The 22,045-nt window shown below is 35.7% G+C and overlaps 3 protein-coding genes across 3 annotated transcripts in view; 2 read left to right on the plus strand and 1 right to left on the minus strand.

The window, feature by feature from the left end:
* LOC132193902 (uncharacterized) overlaps nt 1–7,722 on the minus strand; it is a 28,891-nt gene extending 21,169 nt beyond the window's left edge. Inside the window, exon 1 of the mRNA XM_059614851.1 lies at nt 7,568–7,722. The gene's annotated coding sequence lies outside the window, so the exon portion shown is untranslated. The remainder of the gene's footprint in view (nt 1–7,567) is intronic.
* A 7,596-nt stretch (nt 7,723–15,318) lies between these two features.
* Nucleotides 15,319–16,625, plus strand: LOC132193898 (uncharacterized). The gene is made up of 2 exons (XM_059614844.1): nt 15,319–15,355; nt 15,604–16,625. The coding sequence occupies exons 1-2, from the start codon at nt 15,341–15,343 to the stop codon at nt 16,591–16,593; spliced, it is 1,005 nt and encodes a 334-aa protein (XP_059470827.1). The 5' UTR covers nt 15,319–15,340; the 3' UTR covers nt 16,594–16,625.
* Nucleotides 16,626–17,354: 729 nt separating this feature from the next.
* On the plus strand, nt 17,355–18,352 carry LOC132193908 (uncharacterized). Its single transcript, XM_059614861.1, has 2 exons — nt 17,355–17,435; nt 17,493–18,352. The coding sequence occupies exons 1-2, from the start codon at nt 17,418–17,420 to the stop codon at nt 18,183–18,185; spliced, it is 711 nt and encodes a 236-aa protein (XP_059470844.1). The 5' UTR covers nt 17,355–17,417; the 3' UTR covers nt 18,186–18,352.
* The last annotated feature ends 3,693 nt before the right edge of the window (nt 18,353–22,045 follow it).

Consider the following 22,045-nt stretch of genomic DNA (forward strand, 5'->3'; position numbering starts at 1 on the left):
CATTGTTAACATTCAATTGCAGAAAACAATTTAAAAGTACTCAACCCAGCTAAGTATCATGCGTTTCAATATAGCAATAAAATGATTGTTCTATACAAAAACTAGAATCTTTTGAGATCATTAAAATAATAAATCTGCTCCTCGAACATAAACAATTGATGGGAAATCTTCACTTAATTGCCCACTCGAAGTCTGTTTTCGCTAAACATGAATAGAAATTTGGTTCGAGTTTTCCTTATTCATTTGATAATAGGACGGGAAATTTTCCGCCTGATTTTCCCCATTTCGCTAATCCTCTTTGCCAAGGAGATGCGGAATTTTTCCTGCGTCTGATATTCGGCCAATTTCGTCCGCGCCATAACTCGCAAAGTCTGCAGCGCTGGATTATAAATTTGAAAGCGGAGACTGTCGGCGGAACTGGCGATCCCGGCAGCGCCATAAAAATCGCATTAAATGATAAAGAAGTAATTTCGAAGAAGGTAATTTATGGCTGAGGGAGCGCGATCGATGCATGCGGCGCCACCGCACACGCTCCAATGAAGGCCCAAAATATTGGAATATGGGCAACGTGGGCTGAGGCTAATGGTCTTTTTGCCAAGCCATCTGTGAACACAGCCCGCCCCCGCGCAAAGCCGCGCGGCCTCCAATTGACACAATGTCACACACACGTTCGATTTTGATGGGCAAAAAAGGCCAAAAATGCGACCCACTTTCCACGTTTTTCCTCTTGTTTTAATTGGCAACCTTTTCGATAAGCGCATTAAATACAATTAGTTGCTTTCCAAATAATTGAAGAGATTTGGACCATTTGAAAAGTTATTTTGCTGAAAAAAAAAACAGTTATTAAAGACCCAATCGGGTCATTTGTATTGCTCTTTATTCTGAAAGAAACTCTAAATTTGGAGTATGTCTTGTGAAAACACTATGTGTAAATTCCAAACCGTTCAAAAGAAAACCTAATTTGAGAGATTCGCGCCAAAAACGTGAGAATTGAGTTGCAGGGGAATTTCCGTCAGGTCGGTCAAAAAAATGCATGTTTTTGTCACTTGGGGCGCTGCGATCGCTGATTTTGCCAAGTTTTCTGCACAGCGCCATGGGCATGAGTGGCAAAATCAGCGATCGCAGCGCCAATGTGACCAAATCCTGCAGTTTCTAAATCTAAATATCAATTGCAATTAATTTGTATCTCACATTTAAATAAATGAAGACAATCTTTATTTGGAATATTTTGAAAATTGTAGCCAAACATCTGAAAAATCAACTAAACTGGCCGTTGAAAAAAGTACTAATTTTTTCCACTGAATTTCGCAATTTTTAATTTCAAAATTATTCTAAAAATAACTAACCTCAATGATATGAAACAAAAATGATATTTTAAGTATAATTAGGCAAATCCTCTTTATTTTAATGAAAAAAAGATTATTAAGAAGCTAAAAATAAGTTTGCAGTTTTCATTTTGACCAAAATTAAAAAGGGGTGGATTTTTACAGGGCGAACTATAATTATCCATAATGGGGATTTCCCTTGATTGAGGCTGTAAACTTTAGAGTTAGGAACTTCTTTTCAGCGGGCTGATGAGAAAAAGTTAATTAACTCCCTCGAGGGAAAATATAATAAAAAAAAGCCAGAGTCAAAAAGCAGATGCAGCGCGCGCGAGAGCTGCTCTTATCATCGCGTCCCGTAATTAAAAATTCCAGCGCACTCTTTAACTAGAGGCAACGTATATAAATTTAAATTATTCACGCTCCGCCGAATTAATTAGACCGTCGAGTGGTCGTCAAATTAGTAGCCTGACGGACGTGGGTTGGAAATAAGGATAAAATAACCAGTGAAACCAACCGGCCGTATTATGAGGAATGCAAACCCTTTGAAAATATGGAAATCAATGTCAACAAGGAAAATTGAAATTGAAGTGGAATTCTGCTGAAAATCGTAATATCATTTTAAATAATATTACATAAATTGCAAAGTCTGTGAAATATAGTAAAAAATTATAATTTTCATTTCGAATTTTCATTTAAAAAGAAAAAATATGATACGTTTTTGCTTCATTTCCACTCACAATCAGTGAAACTTCATCAGAATGAAACTGAACCTCTGAAATTCCCGATTTTTGAGAAACAATCCTTTCTGTATCAACACCGCAGTGACGTGATCCTCTTTCTTCCGCAACTTGGCCGTCGCTGCAGGCGCAAAAAGCCGCCGAGTTCATATTTCGTGGAGCGGCAAAAAAGCAAGTATATTATTATCGACTATTGTCGGCTTTGCGAAGGGTCGGTCGGTCGGTCGGCTGCTCGCTCACGCTCCGCACAATATTATATAAAAAAGGAAACCGCAGCCCCCACACTCGGAGACGGAACTTGTCGCAAACTTTGAGAGGAAGAGAGTGACGCAAAAACTCGGGCTTTGCATCTGCAATGGGCCGATTTACATGTGGCTGCCGGGCACGCAAATCCTTTCAGTTCTTTGAGATCGAAGACGGAGAAGGGAAAAGAAGGAAGTTTTTTTCATTCATAAACTGAAAGGAAACTTCCACAAATGATGAAAATTTCAAATTTTACTTAAGTAGTTTTTTGAATGGAGAAAGAGTAAGAACAATTTTGTTTTTTAATTTGATCAGTAATTTTAGAGCAAGTGAATTAATTGTTTTTGGTTTAATTAGAATTGAGGAAATTAATGCAAGTGAAAATTTTAAATATAGTCCTGGAAGAACTCAAATTACCGTTCAAAACGATTTGTGAAAATTGTTTTTGGGGCTGAATGGAGAGAGAATTCTATTTAAATGAGGTGAATGTTGAATTTCAATTTAAATAATTTTAATAATATTTTTGTCCTAAAATATTTGATGGCACTGACTTTGATTTGAAGGGAAATTCATCAAGATTGTAAAGCGTCCATAAAAAAGTTTAAGGAAATTCTTAGGAAATTTAGTTAAATCTCAAAATTTATTTTGCTTTCTGTGAGAAAAATTCAGAGAAAATCGTTATTAAGCTGATATTAAACGTCAATTTGAATCATAATTGGCATTCATGTTTAAAATTTCACTTATATAGATGAATTTAGAGATAAAAAAGACAAAATGTTGGGCAATTTTTTTCTCAGATTATGAGACACGTTTCCTCTTTTTTTATCAGAAGATTGGCTCTCATCGATCTCGTCGTAAGAAAAGGAAGCACAAAAGAATCTATTAAGCTAGATCGCGCCACACCAATCTGCTGCCGAGTGAATTTGATCAAAAAGTCAATTTACAGAGTCCCACGCGCGGCGCGGCGCAAAATATGGCCGAGGATGCGGCGAAGAAGATAAATCATCGCAAGTTAGGCTCTCCTTGAAATTAATGACTTTTCGCCCCTGCGCGCCTTCAAGAGGAATAAAAAAAAATAAAATAAACTGCTGCAGCTGGAGAAACCTTGACTCGCTCTCTGCGGCCGACAGAGAAGAAAATTGCGGAAATTTGATCGTCTCCTCTGCAAAAGTACCAATTTTCCCAAAGCATTCGGCGCGGATCAATGTCTACAAGGCTGGGTGGATATTGTGCGTGGGCGTCCAACAACGGACGTAGGCAGTTAATCAAGGGTATGATTTCCTGATGTTTCACCGCACTCGAGAAACACGAATTTGATTTGATCTTAAACATTCACGGAATTGCAATTCGAGCTGGTTTTGTCAATTTAATTCATAAACAGTTTGATTTAATATTCAATTTTCTTTCCAATGAATTGCAACTATGAAACTTTCAAATTTTAAATTGTGTCATTCTTACATAAATTATACAAGTTATCCAAGATATCAAAAATTTTATGGTATCTTTCATTACTTTTTAAAAGCTTCATCTCAATAAATTAATCTTTTACAGTGATAAAATACTTTAATTATTAAGTTTAAATAAATTATACTTAAAATTGGCAAACTATTTAAATAAACATTTCATCTTTTTCAAATAAATTTTTTTCATCAAAAGTTATGAAACAAATCTTGTTATCAAGAAAAGCATTAAAAAATTATTGTGAAATCATTTAATAAGCTCATCGTCGCCTGGGCTTTGTGACGCCTCCGCAGCTTATAAATGTTTTGTATAAAACAATATAAGCTTATCCAGTTCACTTGTTTCGTTTAGCGAAAAAGGTTTGCGACGCTGCGTAAAAGTGAAACAACTTTGAAAGCAGAAAGTCCATTGACTTGAAAGGTCGCTGCACAATCACATTTGCGTTGGCCGCGGCTCAAAGGCTGCTGCACAACAATCCGATTGCGCAAGTGAAAACATTTATTTGCCTCGGACGCATCATTCGTTTTCAAAGTCCCGCTGCTTCCTTTGGTTCGCGTACGTTTTATTAAATTTGCGCGCGCCTCCCTTGTTTTGATTAACGCGCCACGCTGCTTTTGATTTGTTGCGCCGGCGAAACAATTTTATTATTGCCGCCTGGATTTAATTTCGCGGGCGGTGTCGTCACGCCCGCCGCGACAACACCAATTCCATTCCAGCGACATTAAAAGCAGAAAGCGCTTTTTGTTCCCAATAAAAATGCAATCAAATCTCTGCACGGCTTTTATAATTTAATTTCTCTCTGGTTTTAATATCGCTTGTTTCATTATTCATATTAAAATCGATTAATTTCTCTTACAATTTGTTGGGAAAATTCATTTTGAAAAGAAAATGAGAAAACAAAAATTAAATCGATTCTCTTTTAATTAAATTATAAAAATCAGTATATTTTGAAGATCCTTCGTTTTTGACCTTCAACTATAATTTACTGTGCGCTCTTAAGTTTTACTCTTCAATGTGCTTAATTTAATTAATGCACTTTTAAAACTAAATTAAGTGGAAAAGTTTGACTCTTCAATTTATCCGAACAAAGAGAGGCTTAAGAAATTAATAACTAATTTTCTTTTCAAGAAACAACTTTGAGACGAGTTTGCAACTTCAACCCAACAAAAACATTACAAATTAACCTGAATGAATATTTGATTTCAAATCCTGGTGAGCGACGAAAAACAAACTTTCATATCTGGAGGCCGTGCCGAATTTCCAGCTACTTGTGGATTCAGAGCCTTGATTAATGCATCGATTCGATCTGCGGTGGAGCCACAAGTAGTCGGCCGAACAATAAATCATCCGCTCGGCCTCCAAACAAATAAACTGCCAGCGCCAGATCAAAACGGCCGCACAATCACTTTTGCTGTTGGCGCAGCTGGAAATCTTGCCAAATATTGCCGTCTTTGTGCGGCCGGCGCGAAAACAGCAGCCATTTTCGCCGAATCGATTTCGACACAATGGAGGCAGAAAAGAGTGGCTCAATTGTGGGTGGAAAGCGTGGCGGCTGAAATTGGTCATTTTGATTGATTGCCTCTTTTTTTCCGTCGTCGATCACTCAAAAGTTATTGCAATTAATTTCGACTTGGAAACTTTTGGATTTTCGGCCTCCGTGCCAAATGAAATCATCAAAAAGTACCAGTTTTGTGGTAGAATTTCACGATCAAGGTTGATTCATGGTGATTTGAATTTAAAATCGGCTTTTCCTCATGAATTATGGCTGCAGCCGAAACATGTAGAGCAGGATATTGTTTTTTCTTAAACAATAAAAAACTCACAAAAACCCGTCGAGGAAAAGCCGATTTTAAATTCAAATCACCAAAAAGTATCAGATTTACAAAAAATTTTATCATATCAAAATTGCAAATTATCATAAAAAACGTTTAAAGCCTTAAAATTTTTGTATTAGTTTTCAATATTCTTTCAATTTCAGATTTTTTCCCCACGCGGGATCTTAGAATGCACGAGAAGAGGCAGAGCAATTTTCTTTGATTTATTTTCCACTCCATCGCACTTTATTTCCGCTTTGTCGAGGACAGTCATCGCGCTATGCAATCCGCCGAGCACCTTTGACGAGCCGGTTGCATACATTGCATCATCGCAGGGGCTCACTTATTGCAAAAAGTGCAACGTTATAAAAAAATTGTGTTATTGGAACAAGAATTTATTCCTTAACATTATTTTCCTGGGCCAAAGAATAGAAAATAATATTGAATGAAATTTCCACGGCCCCATCGTCACTCGATTACGCGAAATTGGCTCTCGATTAAAAATCAATTGGCGCGCAGCTAATTGGCCGCGACGCGCCAGGAATTGAGCCGTGCATGCGAGTGGGTTTTGAAGGCAAATTCGATTCAGCGCAAAGCCCGGATTTAATCGAGAGTGGCACTTCGGAAGCCGACAAAGCAAAATATAATTGACCAAAAGGAAGATTTGTGTTGGCTTTTATCATGAATGTGACGCGTTTCACAACTTTATTTCGCGTCACCTCAATTTTATTCAAGTAAATTTCAATCATTCAGTATTGCAGAGGTTTTTTGCAATAATTTATGCTAAAGGGAAAAAAAGACGAAATGCGCAAACAAGGACAAAAGATTAAAATTGTAAAAGCAGTTACCAAAATTCTCTTAAATTAATTTATATTTTGAAGAAGAGGAAAAAAACAGACTTGCTATAGCATTATTGTTTTACTTTTAAAATTGTTTTATAATCACAGATAGAGAGAAAATCAATTTTAATTTTAATTATAAAAATTAAGGATATGCAGAGTTTCAAAAAATGATTTTCACGCAATAAATTTTGATTAGCCATCAATGCAGTTAAAAGGAAAAATATGCTTTGATTTTATAAAACAATTATCTTTTATATAGAATTTTAAACAAGTTTAATATTTTGTCTTGAATAAATTAAATTTCTAATTACTTGATTTAATTAAGCAAATGAAGGTAATTTCCGCAATTTCTGGAACTATAGGAGTTCTTAAGCATTCAGTTCTCATCCCTTCGTTAACCAAAGATTTTTACAGCTGATTAGAATTACGATAATGCTAATTAAATTTATATTAATAAATGTAAAACTTTGAAATATTTTTATACAAATTTTAGATATAACATAATTGTATGAAATAATATTTATCTTTAATTCAGTTCCAAATATCGAGATTAATATAATAAAATTAACAGGATATTCTCAACTGTCCTATAAAACCATTTGACAATGTTTCAATTATTTAATAATTTTTGGTATTTTTTTGTTGCATCGAATAAGCTCACTCTTGCCATGAAGAAAAACTAACTAAATTCATTTACATATTATCTACATTCTTGAAGTAAAGAATAAAATCTGCTTTAATAATAAAGATCAGAGAAAAAACAAACCGTTTTTAAATCGGGGAAGTAAAAATTTCAATTAAAATTAAATATTTACAAATTGAGTAAAAGAAATGAATCTTAATTAGTAATATATATTGTAGAGACTTAAGAACAATGGTGCGGTTAAAATTTCAAATTGTCTACAAATAACTGAAAAAATTCCTATTATTGTCAAAACGGGTGTTGATTATTGAAATTTAATTCTTTGGTGTTTTAATTTAATTTTTTTTAGTTTAAATAAATTAATTTTTAACTGGCAACAATTTGTAATAGTAGAAATTTAAAAAAAGGCAGTGAATTATTAATTAGTTAAAAAAAAATTAGCATAATCTCTTTGGCAAAATTGCAATTTGAACGAATTTGAGCGAATTTTGTGGGGACTAACCTGAGAGCGGTCGGTGTTGGCGGGAAGTGGCTGGCCGGGGGTTGAGAGTGAGTGAGTGTGGCTGTGTGTGTGTGTGTCGGTGGAGCAGGCAGGCGGCTGGCTAGTCCATGTTAGGCCGATTGTGTGGGCGAAGCGATGTCGGTCGGGGGTGCAGCTCGGGACGCCACCTGCTGGTGCCTGGAGCGCGGCCTCCACCAAGCCTAGTTTTATATGCGCGGCGGTGGCGCTGCCTCGCGGCCGCCCCATTGGCCCGCCCCGGCCCTGCCCCCGCCGCCCACGCGCCCCCGGCCGACGATCAATGCCTCCAGCCGCCCCCCGCCCGCCCTGCCGCCCCCTCCAACAGCCGCGCATTTTTCATTCATCAGCGCGGCCCATTCATGCGACCCATTCACCTCCTCGGCCGAGTCCAGAGCCGCCCCCGCCGCCTCCCCGGGGGCTGCGAGATTGAAACCAAGGCCCCTCGTCCCAGCTGCACGTGGCCGACACCAATTTATTTAATTTTTCGAACGAACAAAAAAAAATGATGTTCAAATTGCGAAATGATTTTGAAGTAACGGATTTTATGAAATACTCGGTCATTGACTGAGACTGTTGTTGTTGTTGTTGCTCTCTTATTTCATCAATTAGAGATTTATGGAGAAATTAAGTTTTATTTTCCAACCATCATCATTGGTTTGTTCTTTCTCAAGAGCCCTTGATTACTTTATCAGAGTGAATTTTTGGTAGCAAAATTAATAATGACATAGATCCCTTGGTCATAAATTCATCAATGTGCTTCCTTTTTTTATTGAGAGATCATTGAAAAAACTATTTCAAAAAAATTAAATTTTCGTTGTAGAAAATCCCAACAAAGTCGTGTGCTTGAAGTTTTAATGAAATGTTTTATACATTAATTAAGTTGATTAGTAAAATAATTAATGCAAAGGTCTAAATATAGTAAAAAAAAAAAAAAAATGTATTAATTTTGCATGCACAAAAGTTGTTTCCAGTTACAAATATTTTCAATTAGAAGGAGCAAAAGTTGCTAAAATTCAATGTCAAAATTAATTTTGAGTAAATTTATAAGACTTTTTACTAATTTACTCAACCAGTTAAAAACACCAGTTTAAATTGACCTCAATTTTGTCGTCCTTGGATTTTTTCAATATTTTCTGCATCAGACCCAATACAATTTTACTATCAAAGAGATTTTGAAGAATGTAACAAAATCTTTTCCTCCTACGCATATTAACTCCTCCCTTTGCCTCTCCTTTATAAGCCTTCGGTACATTTCACAAGATGAAAAAATTTGTTGCCTTTTTTCAATACAAGGTTTCCTTGAACCAATAAAATGCTTTAAGAAATGGTCTGTAGAATTCACAAAGTTTTCATTTCCAATATAAAAAAATGAAGCATGATGGAGAAAATTAATTTGTATAGTTTCAAATTTGAATTTTTTAACAGAAATTTATTTTAAAAAGAATTTATTCACGATTAAGGGCAAAATAATTTTTATTTACTTTTCAATTAGTGTTTCAAAAAGCTCATTCTTTTATTTCAATTGAATATACAAAAATGACAGAAAAAAAATTATTAACTTAACCGTCACCGACATTTGAGTGTCTTCAGCAATATGAAACACGCCTTTCCACGTTTTATGCAATTTTTCTCTTGACCTCAATTTTTATCTGAAAAGAAGGCGCAACAAGGAAAGTGGATGTAATAAGCACTAATTAATAGTTTAGCAAAGTGTTCTTTCATTATTTTTACAAAAGCTTTTATTTGATTAACCTAGAATTTATTTTCCTGGTAAAATAGTATTTGTGGAATTATCTTGCAGCCTTTCTGGTTCGGTGAAAAAATTTCATTAACGGAAATTTCGTTTCGCATTCCAAAGCCTTTGGCATCTGCAAATGGGTCGAAATTTCAAATTGGAAATCAAATGTTATCGCGATTATACTCGGAATGCGCCCAGGGCTGCTCGTCATTTTCCACCTGAGCGGATCTTCGATAATTTGGCATCTGCCCCGAATGTTTCTCTCTCTCCCCGGCTCTGCAATATAAAGTCGGCCGGCGCTGCCAAACGCACCAATAAATTGACAGAGAATTCCTGCTTCCGAAGTGGAGGACGTGATTTGCCGAGCGTTTTCCTTTCCTGACTTTGTTGTGCCCACCGAAGAAAGGCAGACGCGTAAACACACACGAAAGGGCGACATAAAGAAAGGCAAACTCTCAATTTTTCCAGTTTTTCCACGAGCCACGTGTGCTGTGTGCGTGCTCAGACTTCTTTCGCCAAAAAAACGATCCACCTCGAGAAAATTGAGATTCTTTTCTTGGAATGTTGAAAAAAATTGTTTGCTTCAAGTGCGCAGCAAACATTTTATTCCCAATTGAAACACGACTGAACGACTAATTGAGCAAAAATCGCATTTAAATTATAAAAAATTTGTTTTTCCCCTTCACTTATCAAGGGCCAATTTCTTAATTTAAATTCAACTCAAATGCCTTACATTTAATCTAGAATGTCAATTTTCGTTATTAAAATTTTATTTTTTGTTAAACTTATTTAATGGTATTTGATTATTTTTAACTCTTAAGAGATTTGAAGAACAAATCAGTAACTAAAAATTTAATCAATTTATTTTCTACTTCATCTTTGATTGCGACAAATGATGAAAATCTCAAATAATTAGATCTTTTAATACTGACGCAAATCTATGCGATCCTAGATTTTAACGTATAAAATTTATTGTGAAATTTAATTACGATTGAGGAAATCGGCCCACGCAAGTTGCAAGCAGAGAAAAATTTGACAAAAGCGAGGCTGGCAGGAATTTCCACTCGGTTGAATGCAAACTGCTTTTGCCGGAGGAAAACGAAACGTCTGCTCGCGTGTTGCAGTTTAGCGAGCGACGTACGCATCTGGCCTAATCCGCGCCCCGAACATGGTGTCAGCAGGGTTGAAAGGTGACGAAGGGCGAGAGCGGGTTATTGGAGTGCCAGGGGCACCCTAGCAATCGATTCGGATTTAAATGTCTCGTCACGACGCAAGTCGTGCTGAAACGCCACTTCAGCTAGGTTGAATTTGCGCCAGCGAGTTCGCACGTCCCAGAGTGGAAAGGTGTTAGCAATTTTTTTTTGTCACGTGCACTTTAACACTTTGTTGAAAGCTTTCTGATCTTGAGCAGTACGTTATTGAAGATTATCAAAGTAGAACAAAATATGAATTGTTGGTTTGTCAAATTTCATTTAATTCACTGTAAAACGAATCAATCAAACATTTCCATTGAAGTGATCTTTAAAAATCTGTTTAGTCGTCAATTTTAGGGGTCCATGATATTGTTATTTATTTATTTAACTTATCTACAGAATGTGAAGAAAAATTATCTCATGATGACCCTTTAAAAGACTTTTTTCAAATAATGTGGCATATTTAACTTGAATTAATTCTAGTTCGAACTTAAAATTGCCTTAAAAAATGCAGCCTGAATATTTTCCATATTTTAAAATGGTAGATCTCAATAAAAGTAAAATATTTTTTGCACAGCAATAAAACAATATTAAATTATGCATTATTAGTTCCCTTCTTTTACTTTTTGTAAATATGAGCTTGAAAAACTGCGGAGATGACGACTGAGATGTTATTTTTTTTATATAATAAAGCATTAATTATTGTGAAAGTTGGAAGAAGTCGTGGAGATTTTGAGCGCAGCCTTAAAGTGATACACATGAATTGCTCTTCTCGAATTGCCTGGCGAAGTAAACTTTGACGTTTAGTCTGAATTTGGTCTCTCCGAGCTAATTGATGAAATGTAATACATGTGGAAGTTTTGTTGATGTTTCCAGGAACAATCGAATCACGTAATTAATCATCCTACGCACCTGGTTGCAAAAGATAGACTGCGATTGCATTTCTAGTAAAGTTGTTCCCGAGAGGACATAGACGCAGATTTTGTACGAACGATTTCAACGAACGTTGACCCTTGGATCGATCAAAGTGTTATTGCAGGCGAGACTGTTGACAAACCTCTAGAGAAGACAGAGAGAAATCAACCTCTAATCAAAAGTGATTGAGAAAAAGTACTAAAAATCGATAAAAATAAATTGAATTTTTTTTATTTAAATCTTCAAAAATATAAAAAAAACAGCTTTTAATTAATTAATATTCCTTATAAATTAATCTCAAAATGTACCAATGATTAAAAGGTGATATTAAAATAAATTTATTTTCTCTTTCACTTTAATTTCTTTAATAGTAAAACCGATTTATTGATTTTTCCAGGCACCAACGGGACGACAAGCACAGAACCCGCTAATTACCACACATCAACCTTATCTGTTGCAAAATCGATCCGCCCACTCGCAGCCGGCAGACGTGACAAAATACCAAAGTGTCAAAAGCCAGAAATTCGCTTCGTCACCTCTTTTCTGGCAAAATAAATTCAAAGTTCACCAGCTTTGATTTTTTTCAATATATTGATTTTCATCTTTTTGCAGAAGGTATCTCTAAAATCACAAAAAAAAACTGGCTACGGACAGATCAAAGCCTGTTTTCCTCAACGAATCTTTTTCCGAGAGGTGGTCAAAGGGATTTATAAGGAAACGCTGTCGGCGCATTTTCAACGCAAAGAGCAGAAAACAAACTTCCTCGCCGCCGTCTCTGAAAAGCAAACTGATAAGCATTTCTGCAAAGCCTCTCTGATTTTGGTCGCTGATTATTTGATTTGCTAAAAGTTTTTGCAAATATTTATCCATTGGATGGGAAAAATGCACCTTGCAATTCAGTTCAATAAACTTTGAAATAAGCAAAATTCTGGGAGAAATCATCTCACTAGGTATTTTATATTTTTGTTGCAAAAAAACAAATATAAATAAAAGAGACTAAAATTACGTTCAATTAAGGCCAAAATATATAATTTTTGTTCTACAGCTTCACCTAAAATATGTTGAATCGTCACTTTCTCAAATAAATAAACAAAAATAAGTTTCCTTGCAAGTTCTTTATATTGATACATTTTATTTGTTCTTGTGCCTTGCAGGGTCTTAGCCGAATATCAGAGAAGACGCTCCTGCAAACATTCTTTTTTTTTTTTGCTTTCGTCGTCGAACACAAGATATTTGCCCATATTATATGTTTCAGAGTCGGAAATATTGAATTTGGAAGCTCGGCCTGCGGTAAACGGCTGCGATTTTTATGAATGGCGAGGGCCATGACATGGGGATGACAAGCGAGTGCTCAATCATGAGTGTTTCAGTCGCGTGCGGTGACGTCAGCAGGCCGAACAAACTCTAGCAGGGCAATAACTTCGCCCCGGCCCGAGGGAGACAAACGTGAGCGGATTATTATTTTATGTCAAAATGTGCGCAAAATCTGCGTGTTATTCCACGTGCCAGGTGTCGATTGAGCCACGCGGAATGAAATCCTGAGTTTGATTTCCCCCAGGAAATAAAACCAGCCCCACGAGGATTAAACTTCGATTTGTAAAATTATGAATTTTAATTTATCGCTTTTCATTAATTACTTTTAAGAGATTTTCTTAAATATTGAATCAATTATCGGTATTTTGTGAACCTTTTAAATAGGAATGATTTAATTGGACAGTAATTGCAACTGAATTTACATGAAAATGGCCCCAATCTTTGAACATCAAGATTCCAGATTAATATTTTAGTAGCTATAATTTTTAGATTATTAAAAGATCGATTTTTTTAAATAATTCATGCTGACAATTGATCTTTACAAATTGTTTCAATCTTATTAAAAATAATAGGGTTTAAATTGCTTTCAATTCCAGGGCTCCTATTTATACAATAAATTATAAACAAATGAATTCCTCACAACAATGGTCATTAAAATTTCAAATTGATTACAAATAATTGCGAAAAACTGCTCCTATTTTTACATAGACTTGATCAGAAAATGCCAATAAGCAGTTGCTGATCATTATTTTGTTATAAGTTTTATTTGAAAGTTAACAGAACTTTCATTTTTATTATTAATTGCCAAAACTTACTACAATTTTAATTACCAACTTGAAACATTTTTAAAAGGAAAATTTCATAATTTATTTTTGAAAAAAAAAAAAATATTAGTAGTATAATTATCTTTTCAAGTAGTTTTGATTAATTATAAATTATACTAAAGGTTAACAAATTAACCAACAAATAGAACAGATCTGTTGTGCCTCTTACAATTTACAATCACCTGTGCGATTTTTCGCTCATTCTTTCTAATTAAATTTCTTTCTAAAATATTCTCTGCAAAATTGCACCGAGTTGGAATTCGCCAGTTTTTCTTAAAGTGTCCCTTTTAATTGAAGCTCTCTTGTCTGTTGGAGGAGCACGTAGGAGGGCCTCTGTGTCGCATTCCGATGGCTCCTCGGTTCGAAACCGGGGCAAACTTGTGGATCAATGATGCAACAAGCGAGGCGAGCAGCGCGTCACATTATCGCGCGGCTCGGCGGCGGCGGCGGCGGCGGTGAATGAATGAATGGGGCTGCCGTTGAATGGGGCGCAACCCTTTTCCTCGTCTCCACGTCATCAATTGTTCCCTCATAGAATGTGGCGTTTTTGCAAGCCCGTGGGGGTGCAGGATGGGGTGGAGCGCCATCCCTGTTAACTGCTCTTACGATTCGCATTTAATTACTCCGGCGATAATTAGGACTCCCGTTGCTTACTTACTTTTTTCCTTTTGTTTTTATCCTTATGGAATTGCAAGTTTGAATTCAAATCATTTTAAAGGAAAAGTATAAAATAAAGTTGATTATTTTTGCATTTAAAAGACTGCAAATGAAATTTTTTTAATTAAAAACAATTAATTATTAATATCATCATTCTGGCCTTTCCTTAGCTTTTAATGTTACGAAATGTTTATCCTGAGAAATTATAAATACGTGATAATTTTAGTAACAAAAAAGAGCTTGTTTTTATGTTAACAATGTTTTCTGTGTAACAAGATTATTTGACCTTTTCTCTCAAAGGCTTCTCTTTGAAAATTTTAATTAAATAAAATTTAAATTTAGCAACACAGCGACAGAGTTGGAGATTCTTCCTGCCATAATTGTTGTCTCTCTTGAAATATAATATTAGTCTGTCTATTTTAAGGTTTCCTGTGCTGTTTTAAAGCGCTTTGTTGCACCGGCAGCTCGTGATTATTGAACAATCAAGGCAAATTTGCACACATCAGCTGGTGTGTGTGTGCGCCTGAAAGGAAATTCAACTTTGACTTTTACGGCGCGTTTAGATTAGCGAACAATCAACCGGCATTGAGCGCTGAAAAGGCACCTGTCGTGAATCACCGACCAAACACAAAAGCCACCTTTCGTTCCTGATTAATTGCTCGCCTGAATTTCAAGTCTGCTAATCAGAAACGAAAAGTTTGAACTTATCGGAATATTTACTTAATTAATTATTAATTTTAAAAACAATTTTACAACACATTGGAGGTTTTTTAATTTACGATACTTTTAATCATTCCAATTATTGAATTTAAACAATGTGCCGGATGAATGCACTACAATAATTCACGTGAATACTAAAATAAATTTTGGTTATATTGGCAGAAAAATGTTTTGAAACGATGCAATTTAAAAAGTTTTTGATCAGTAATTCTTAATAAAAATTTGCAACTTACTTGATTAAATTAAATATAAATCTAAATACGCACTTTTTCTCCGTATTTTGATGGGAAACATACAGAGGGGTTTTTTGTTATGATGACGCGAGTTAACCGGATATCATTTTATGCTGAAAGTCGGCACGCCGTGTTGAAAAACAGAATAGAGAGCGAGCACCATGGAGACTGTAAAGGTTTGCTGGAAATTTTTGCAAAGAATGCTTTCAATTTTTTTTTTTAGCGGAACAATTTTTAAACTTTGAATATCAAAATATTTGAATTTTTTAATATAAATATCTTTATTATGGCATAGAATTTAAAAATTTTGGCTCCTTTTTAAATAAGGGATTAAATTTTAATTTAAATAGTTTTTTCTTCTTCTTCTGTATTTAAGCGAAAATAGCTTGAATAAGTTTTATGGTGAATATAATTTCACTTTCAGACTCGGTGGATCCTGCTGCTCTCTTTACTCGTTTTGGCCGCAAATAGCCATGGGTTGATTGCCGGTCGAAAAGTTTCCTCTCCCACACAGAAGAAACAAATTGAAACGGAAAATTCCAAAACGACAAAAATGACTAACCCAATTCAAAATAAAATAGAGTCTCGGTTTGAAAAAGTGAAATTCGTGCCCACAACAAGGAAATCGAGACGTGTGGAGACAACCACGGTGAATATGAAAGAAAAACAAAGTGGAAAGTTGACCAGCGAATCTGCTAACTCGACTTCAGTGCAAAGAAAGAGAAAGCGCAGGACGACGACACCGTTGATTTCAAGAAGGAGGAAAACCACCACTCCAAATTACTACGACGAATTTTACCAAGAAGTGGACTTGCCCAAGAAGCGGCGGAAGAAACGTCCACCCATGATGATCTACGTTGTAAGGCCGACGCCACCAGCAAATGGAAACAATTATTTCAACTCGTCCTTTTACATAAATCCTTCGCCCTCCTACTATGATATTTTCAGCACTTACTATCCGAATTATAACTGGAGTAATTTTTACACCCAAAATTATAGTCAAGAATATGGAAATTATTCAAATTTCTACGGTTCAACGCCGTCGTACAATCGGTCTTATTATTATGGCGGTGAGAATTATTCCCAAATTTACAATTACAACTTTTCGACATTGCAAGACTACTTCCCGAATCACAACTGGAGCTACTTTTCCGGAAATTACGCTCAAAATAATTGGACAGATCAGCCTCGTTTAATGACGCATGTGTTCATGCCCAGCAATTTCTCTAATAATAATTTCGTGGCCAACAACTGGACTTGGTCCCAAATGCCTACCAATTGGTCTACGTATAATCCAAACGGTTGGAATTCCAGCATTGGGTCTTACAAGCCCAGTACCTGGACGTATGTGGCCAGCAACTGGACTTGGACGAAAATGCCAATGAATGCGACTACGTATAAGGCTCCAAATTGAAAATAAAGTGGGATGAATAAAAACTAAAAGCTAAAGAGCATTTTGATTTTTAATATATGCTTGAAAGTACAGCATTTTCAACAATATCAAAAATTCTGAAATAAAAGATCAATTTGGGATAAAATTCTGTAAAAATTTGCTCAATCGGCCATTTTTTTAATTTTTTCAGGTGGTCAATAAACAATAAAGTTATAAAACTATTAAGCAAATAGCAGCTGTATCAATATAATGTGTCAAAATTTAAAATAATACCCTTTTAATTCATAAAAAAAGGTTTGAGTAACAAATCATTTTAAAATAAGTTTAATATTTCATGTGCTAGGCAAAATCATATGATTTTGCATCTTGGCGATGATTCCCTAATTTAGATTATTATTTGCCTTAAAGTAATTGCACAAAATTGTGGATTTTAAAACTTTTCGTGTGCCTTGGAAACTAAAAAAAATTCCTGATTGAGCTTAAAAATATTGTAACAAAATAATTGAATCAAAAAATTGAATTAAATTTAAACAAGCAAAATGTTGTAAAAAAAATAGTTCGTAAAATAGCATGTTTGCATATCAGATTGAACGATTTTTCAAGCTTTCAGAAAGCTCTCAAAAACCAAAATAATGATTCATTGTATTGTGTAATCCTTGAATTTTTCAATTAATTTGGAAAAATCATTTCACGGTAAAAATCTATCGGTATTTTACTGAGAGGCAATTAAAAATCGCATCGGTTTGAGTTTTGAAGGACACAACTTCCACCAGTTTGCGGAAACTGCATCCTGCCGGCCATGCCATGTTTAGTGGTCGGTGTTGCTTGCTGGCGAAAGTAACAACATGATGGGATCTTTTAAGGCAATAAATTTTTCATTTAGTTTTTTTTTTTTTAAATAATTAATTAGTCTTTTTTAGATCCTGGGCTACATTTTCTTACTTTTGGCCACTGTGCAGGCGGGCCAGTCCAAGAAAAAACCAGATCAATCCAGCGGAAGAGTCAAAGCATCGCAAAAGGTTGGTCCTGAAACAGGAGTCAGGTCGGCGGGGGAAGTTCGAAGGCCCAACTCACGAAGATTAATCGACCAAGGGGAAGATTTTGTTGATCCTGGCGAGCGGAGGGCTTCAATGAAGGGTCGAAGACCTCCACCGCGATACTTCTCTGCAGACCAGTATTACTCTGAAGATGACGACTGCGTTTGCGTTCAAAACAGATATTACGACGAGTACGCCGGCGTCCCAGTTTACGCGTTCATGTTCATCGGAAGACCTTCTAGACTGCCCCCACCCAGGTACTTTGGCTATTATGGTGGCGTAATGGGACCTCCGAGGAAGAGGAGGCCGATGAGAACCACCTCGCCTCGCTACACCAACTCGTCGTCAACGGCCATGGCTTGGAACTTGACAAGCAGCACTGGAGGAGCTTCAACCATGTCCTCGGGTGGACAAATGACGAACAGCGTCGGATCCACCCTCAGCAACGCAACCACGACTTCAATTGGTGTCACTTCTACTACAACTTCAACCGGCAGCTCTACCACAACTGCATCTGCGACAACCGGTTCAACTACAGCAACATCAGGGACCACCATTTCTGTAACCAGCTCCTAAAAACACCAAAGATTGAGACAAAATTTGGTGCTGATTTTAGGAATGAAATATATTTCAATTTTAAAAGAATGATTAAAATATTGTCAATCTCTACTTTTGCGCAAAATATTTTATTGTATGGGTGATTTTTTTAGGCACAATTTACTAATTTTTGATGAAATTTTACATAAACGTGAAAATCGGTGATAACAAGAGAAAAATCTTGAAATATGAGTTCTTTTCGCTAAAAGTAGGTTTGCTATTTGATCAATTAGGTGTGATTCTAAATGCTCATTTTGAACATGGAATTTGTATAATATATTTTATCTGGACTAATTAGAAATAGTTTCTAAAAAAAGCAATATAAAAATTTAAACTGTTCATTTTCCGGATTATCTTATTAATGAGCTTTTTGTTGCAAGTGTGCCTAATTTGTAGAAATAAAAAGGAAAGATGAAGTTGTTACAAGGTTCTCGAGTTGAGACCAAGCGATCAAACGTGGGCCGCGTTATAATTTATAAGATCATTAGGTGGAATATGATCTTCATATTATTTAACAGGCAGCACGAATAATTAACTCGACACATCAAACGGCAAATCCGGCGCTTTGGTGCACCTGCTCTGTTGGTTTGCACGGAATTCTCCTTAGAAATTAATTCCAGAGGCGAGCATAAAGACGATTGTTGCCATAAATGCCTGCGCGGACCGTTTTAGCAAGGCAGCTTTGAATGCGGAGCTTAAAACAGTTACCTTTGCTGCTAGGTACGGCACGTTCAAAGTTCAAAACAAAAGCCGTGAAAGCTGCATCACCAGATTATTTTGAGCAGATGAAATTTTAATGCCCCTGCTACTGAAATAAACTTCTTTGAATATTATTAAGTAATTAATTGTGCAAATAGAAGTGCCATTAAAGAGACTGAATTTACTTTTAACATTATTAATTGAAGCCGAAAATTTGGTCAAAGTTTTAAATATGATTACAGCAACAAATATTATTTAATAAAATCGGAAATGTTTTTGTTTTTTTGAATTAACGTGAAAATTTTTTTAAGGGACATAATTGTTTTTGACAATTCGAGCCAACTTCGTTTAAAACAATCAAAAATTATGCCATTGTGAAAAATGTTTTTTTTTTTGCAGGGCAATCACAATTTTTTAAGTAAATTATTCAATTTTTTTTTTTTAATTCTTTATAATCAAAATTTTGCCCGTTTAGAGTTGAAAATACTTCACAGGATTTTTATAAAGATAACTTTTTTTTATCAGAGTTTCTTGTGTTATTAACAAAATGTCGTAAATTTTTTTTCGAGGAGATGTGAAATTAAACAAAACACTGAATTTTCCTCTATTAAAAATAACTTTTTACAGCGTGAAATTTGTCACAATTCCACTTGTTATAATTTCAGACCGCGTCGCGAGAAACATTCCACTTTGTTAGAGAGCAACAGCGTCTTTAAAAGTGACGAGGGAAAGGAGCTGAGGAGCGATTACAGCAAGCGGGCGTGAAATTGCAGAGTTTACTTGTCACAAGTTGCGGAAAAGCGTCCTTTCACGCGAACAGCAAAAGGTAGAAGGAATTTTCCTCTCGACGAGCTTCAGCCGACAGTTGTGGCGCCGGCAGAATATTTACGAGTGCAGGTGGCGCCTAAGCCGGGAGGGAAAACGCGGAAAAGGGAAAAAGAGAGAGAGAGAGCAGAGGCGCGTTGATCTGTGCCGCTTTTTCGCTCTCTTTGTGCGCAATTTCGCCTTCAACAAACGCTGATTGTTCTCGGCAACTCTTCTCTTTAATCAAGCCTTCGGCGGAGCGAATTAATGCGAGCGAGCGAGCGCGCGCGTTGCGAATAAACGATTCTCTTTTTCGCACCCACTCGGCGCTTTGTTAAATTCGGCCGAGACGCGCGCCTGCCTTTCAAGTGCGTTGACGGAACATCTCTGATGATTGGACGCACTTGCATCGATTTTGTTCCTCAAAAGAAGTTTTCTTTCAACAATTGCAACAGTCAAAATAATGATAATGAATCCAGCACTTTTTAAACAATTTCAGCTTCAAAATAAGCAAAACTTTGAAGGAAAAAGCCAAAAATACATTCGACAAAACACAAAGACAAAACATTTTTATTTCTTCTTAAGAAGGATTAATTATATTCTGCTATTTTTGTCTTTGTTGTTGACTTTGTATTTGGAAAAAAAATTAATTTGAATTAATTCAAGGAAGATATCTCCGTTAATTCATTATAATGTGTCAAAATTGGAAAAAATAATATTCACAATAATTCTGTAAAATTGCTTCTCAAAAACGTTTCATTATCTCTCACATTTCAGGTCATCCTAACGTTTTTTCTTTATTTTTTTAGATTTTAAATAATAATAAACATAAATTTTCAATTTAATTTTTTCCTCTTCACTCAACAATTAAAATCACTGAAAATATTTTAAAGGAAATTCATCTTCAAAGCTCATTTTGGGGAAAATTGTTTCTTAGTTGGAAAGACAGGTTGAAATTGATCTTCTCTTTTCCTAGCACCAGTCGTGAGGAATGGGCTTGAAATAAATTGGCTGTCTGGGTGGAGAAAAGAGAGACACGTGCTGAATGTAGACCAATTAATTCCTGCTCTCTAATGATATGCGACACGCGTAATGCAGCCACTTTTGAAAAACGTCTCTTGTGTGCTTTTGCAAATAATTAGTTTCGAAGCATTGAAATATTTCAGACTTCAGCTAAGAAGATGACTTTTTTTGTTTTCAAATTGAAGACTGCTTGCTAACAAAATCATTATTTTAAATGTTTTCATAATTTAATTTTTCAAATTTTACATTTTCTGTGTAGATGATACTGTTTGAATATGTTGTCAGAATGTTATAAGAAAAATATATAAAATTATTCATAATAAAATTAAAGTTTTTTTCACCCTAGCTCAAATAATTTTTTATCACTCGGCTAAATGTTTTTACCTCAACGAACACAATTCTGATGACTAGAAGCGCGGACATAACTTAGAAATAAAAAAATTATAATTGCTTTTCTCCCAGGCTTCTTAATCCCGTGGTTGGGATACTTTTTTATCACTCGTTTCAACGCTTTTAGCCTCAGGGAACAGCATTCAGGCAGCTATAAACTCAGAAATTCGTTTGGAAATTAAAAGTTTTAAATAATTATTCTAATAAATTCTTCTTTTTTTTCTCCCCTTTGCTCGCAAACCGCTAATTTTTAGCACTCGGATAAATTTTTGACTTTCAGCGAACACTATTAAAAGGCAGATGGAAACCAAACCACCTTGTGAACAACCTTTGAGTCAAGACCGACAAATGCAAGTTTCGAGGTTTCCCTCTCTGCCCACATGTGATTTTAATTAAGACCATTTTAGGAGGCTTTGACGGCGGTTTTGGCAAATTTTGACGGCTGTCAGTGCGTGTTTGCGAGGCGGAGAGAAACAAAGGGCTGAAGATTCTCAAACAAGCACGTGTCACTCTGGACCCTCCGTTTCCACCACCCACGCTCCCTACTTTGGGGGATGAAAATCGTGACATGAACGTGCCGTTGAATATTCATCGGGCCGGTTTTCAAGACACGAGGATTTTCCAGCAGCTGGAAAAGGGAAAGGTCATAGGAGGACTAGAGAGAAAAAATGAGAGCAACTTCGGCAGCTCCACTCGGACGATTTTCCACATTTTTTCAACTCGACTTTTTCCAGTGGAAAGAAAACTTGATTCGTCAACGTAATATATATTTCAACTTTATAAAATTTTTTAAAATATCCTGCGTAATTGTTTTGTAATAATATTCAAATTTTTGCGATAGATATTATTATTTTGTAGAGTAAGAATTGCTCAGGCTGGATTTCATGATAAAATTTATCACCATTCTCACAATTTGTATAAGA

This window comes from Neocloeon triangulifer, unplaced genomic scaffold (genome assembly GCF_031216515.1).
Source record: "Neocloeon triangulifer isolate White Clay Creek 2 clone unplaced genomic scaffold, ASM3121651v1 ptg000005l, whole genome shotgun sequence".
Classification (NCBI taxonomy): domain Eukaryota; kingdom Metazoa; phylum Arthropoda; class Insecta; order Ephemeroptera; family Baetidae; genus Neocloeon; species Neocloeon triangulifer.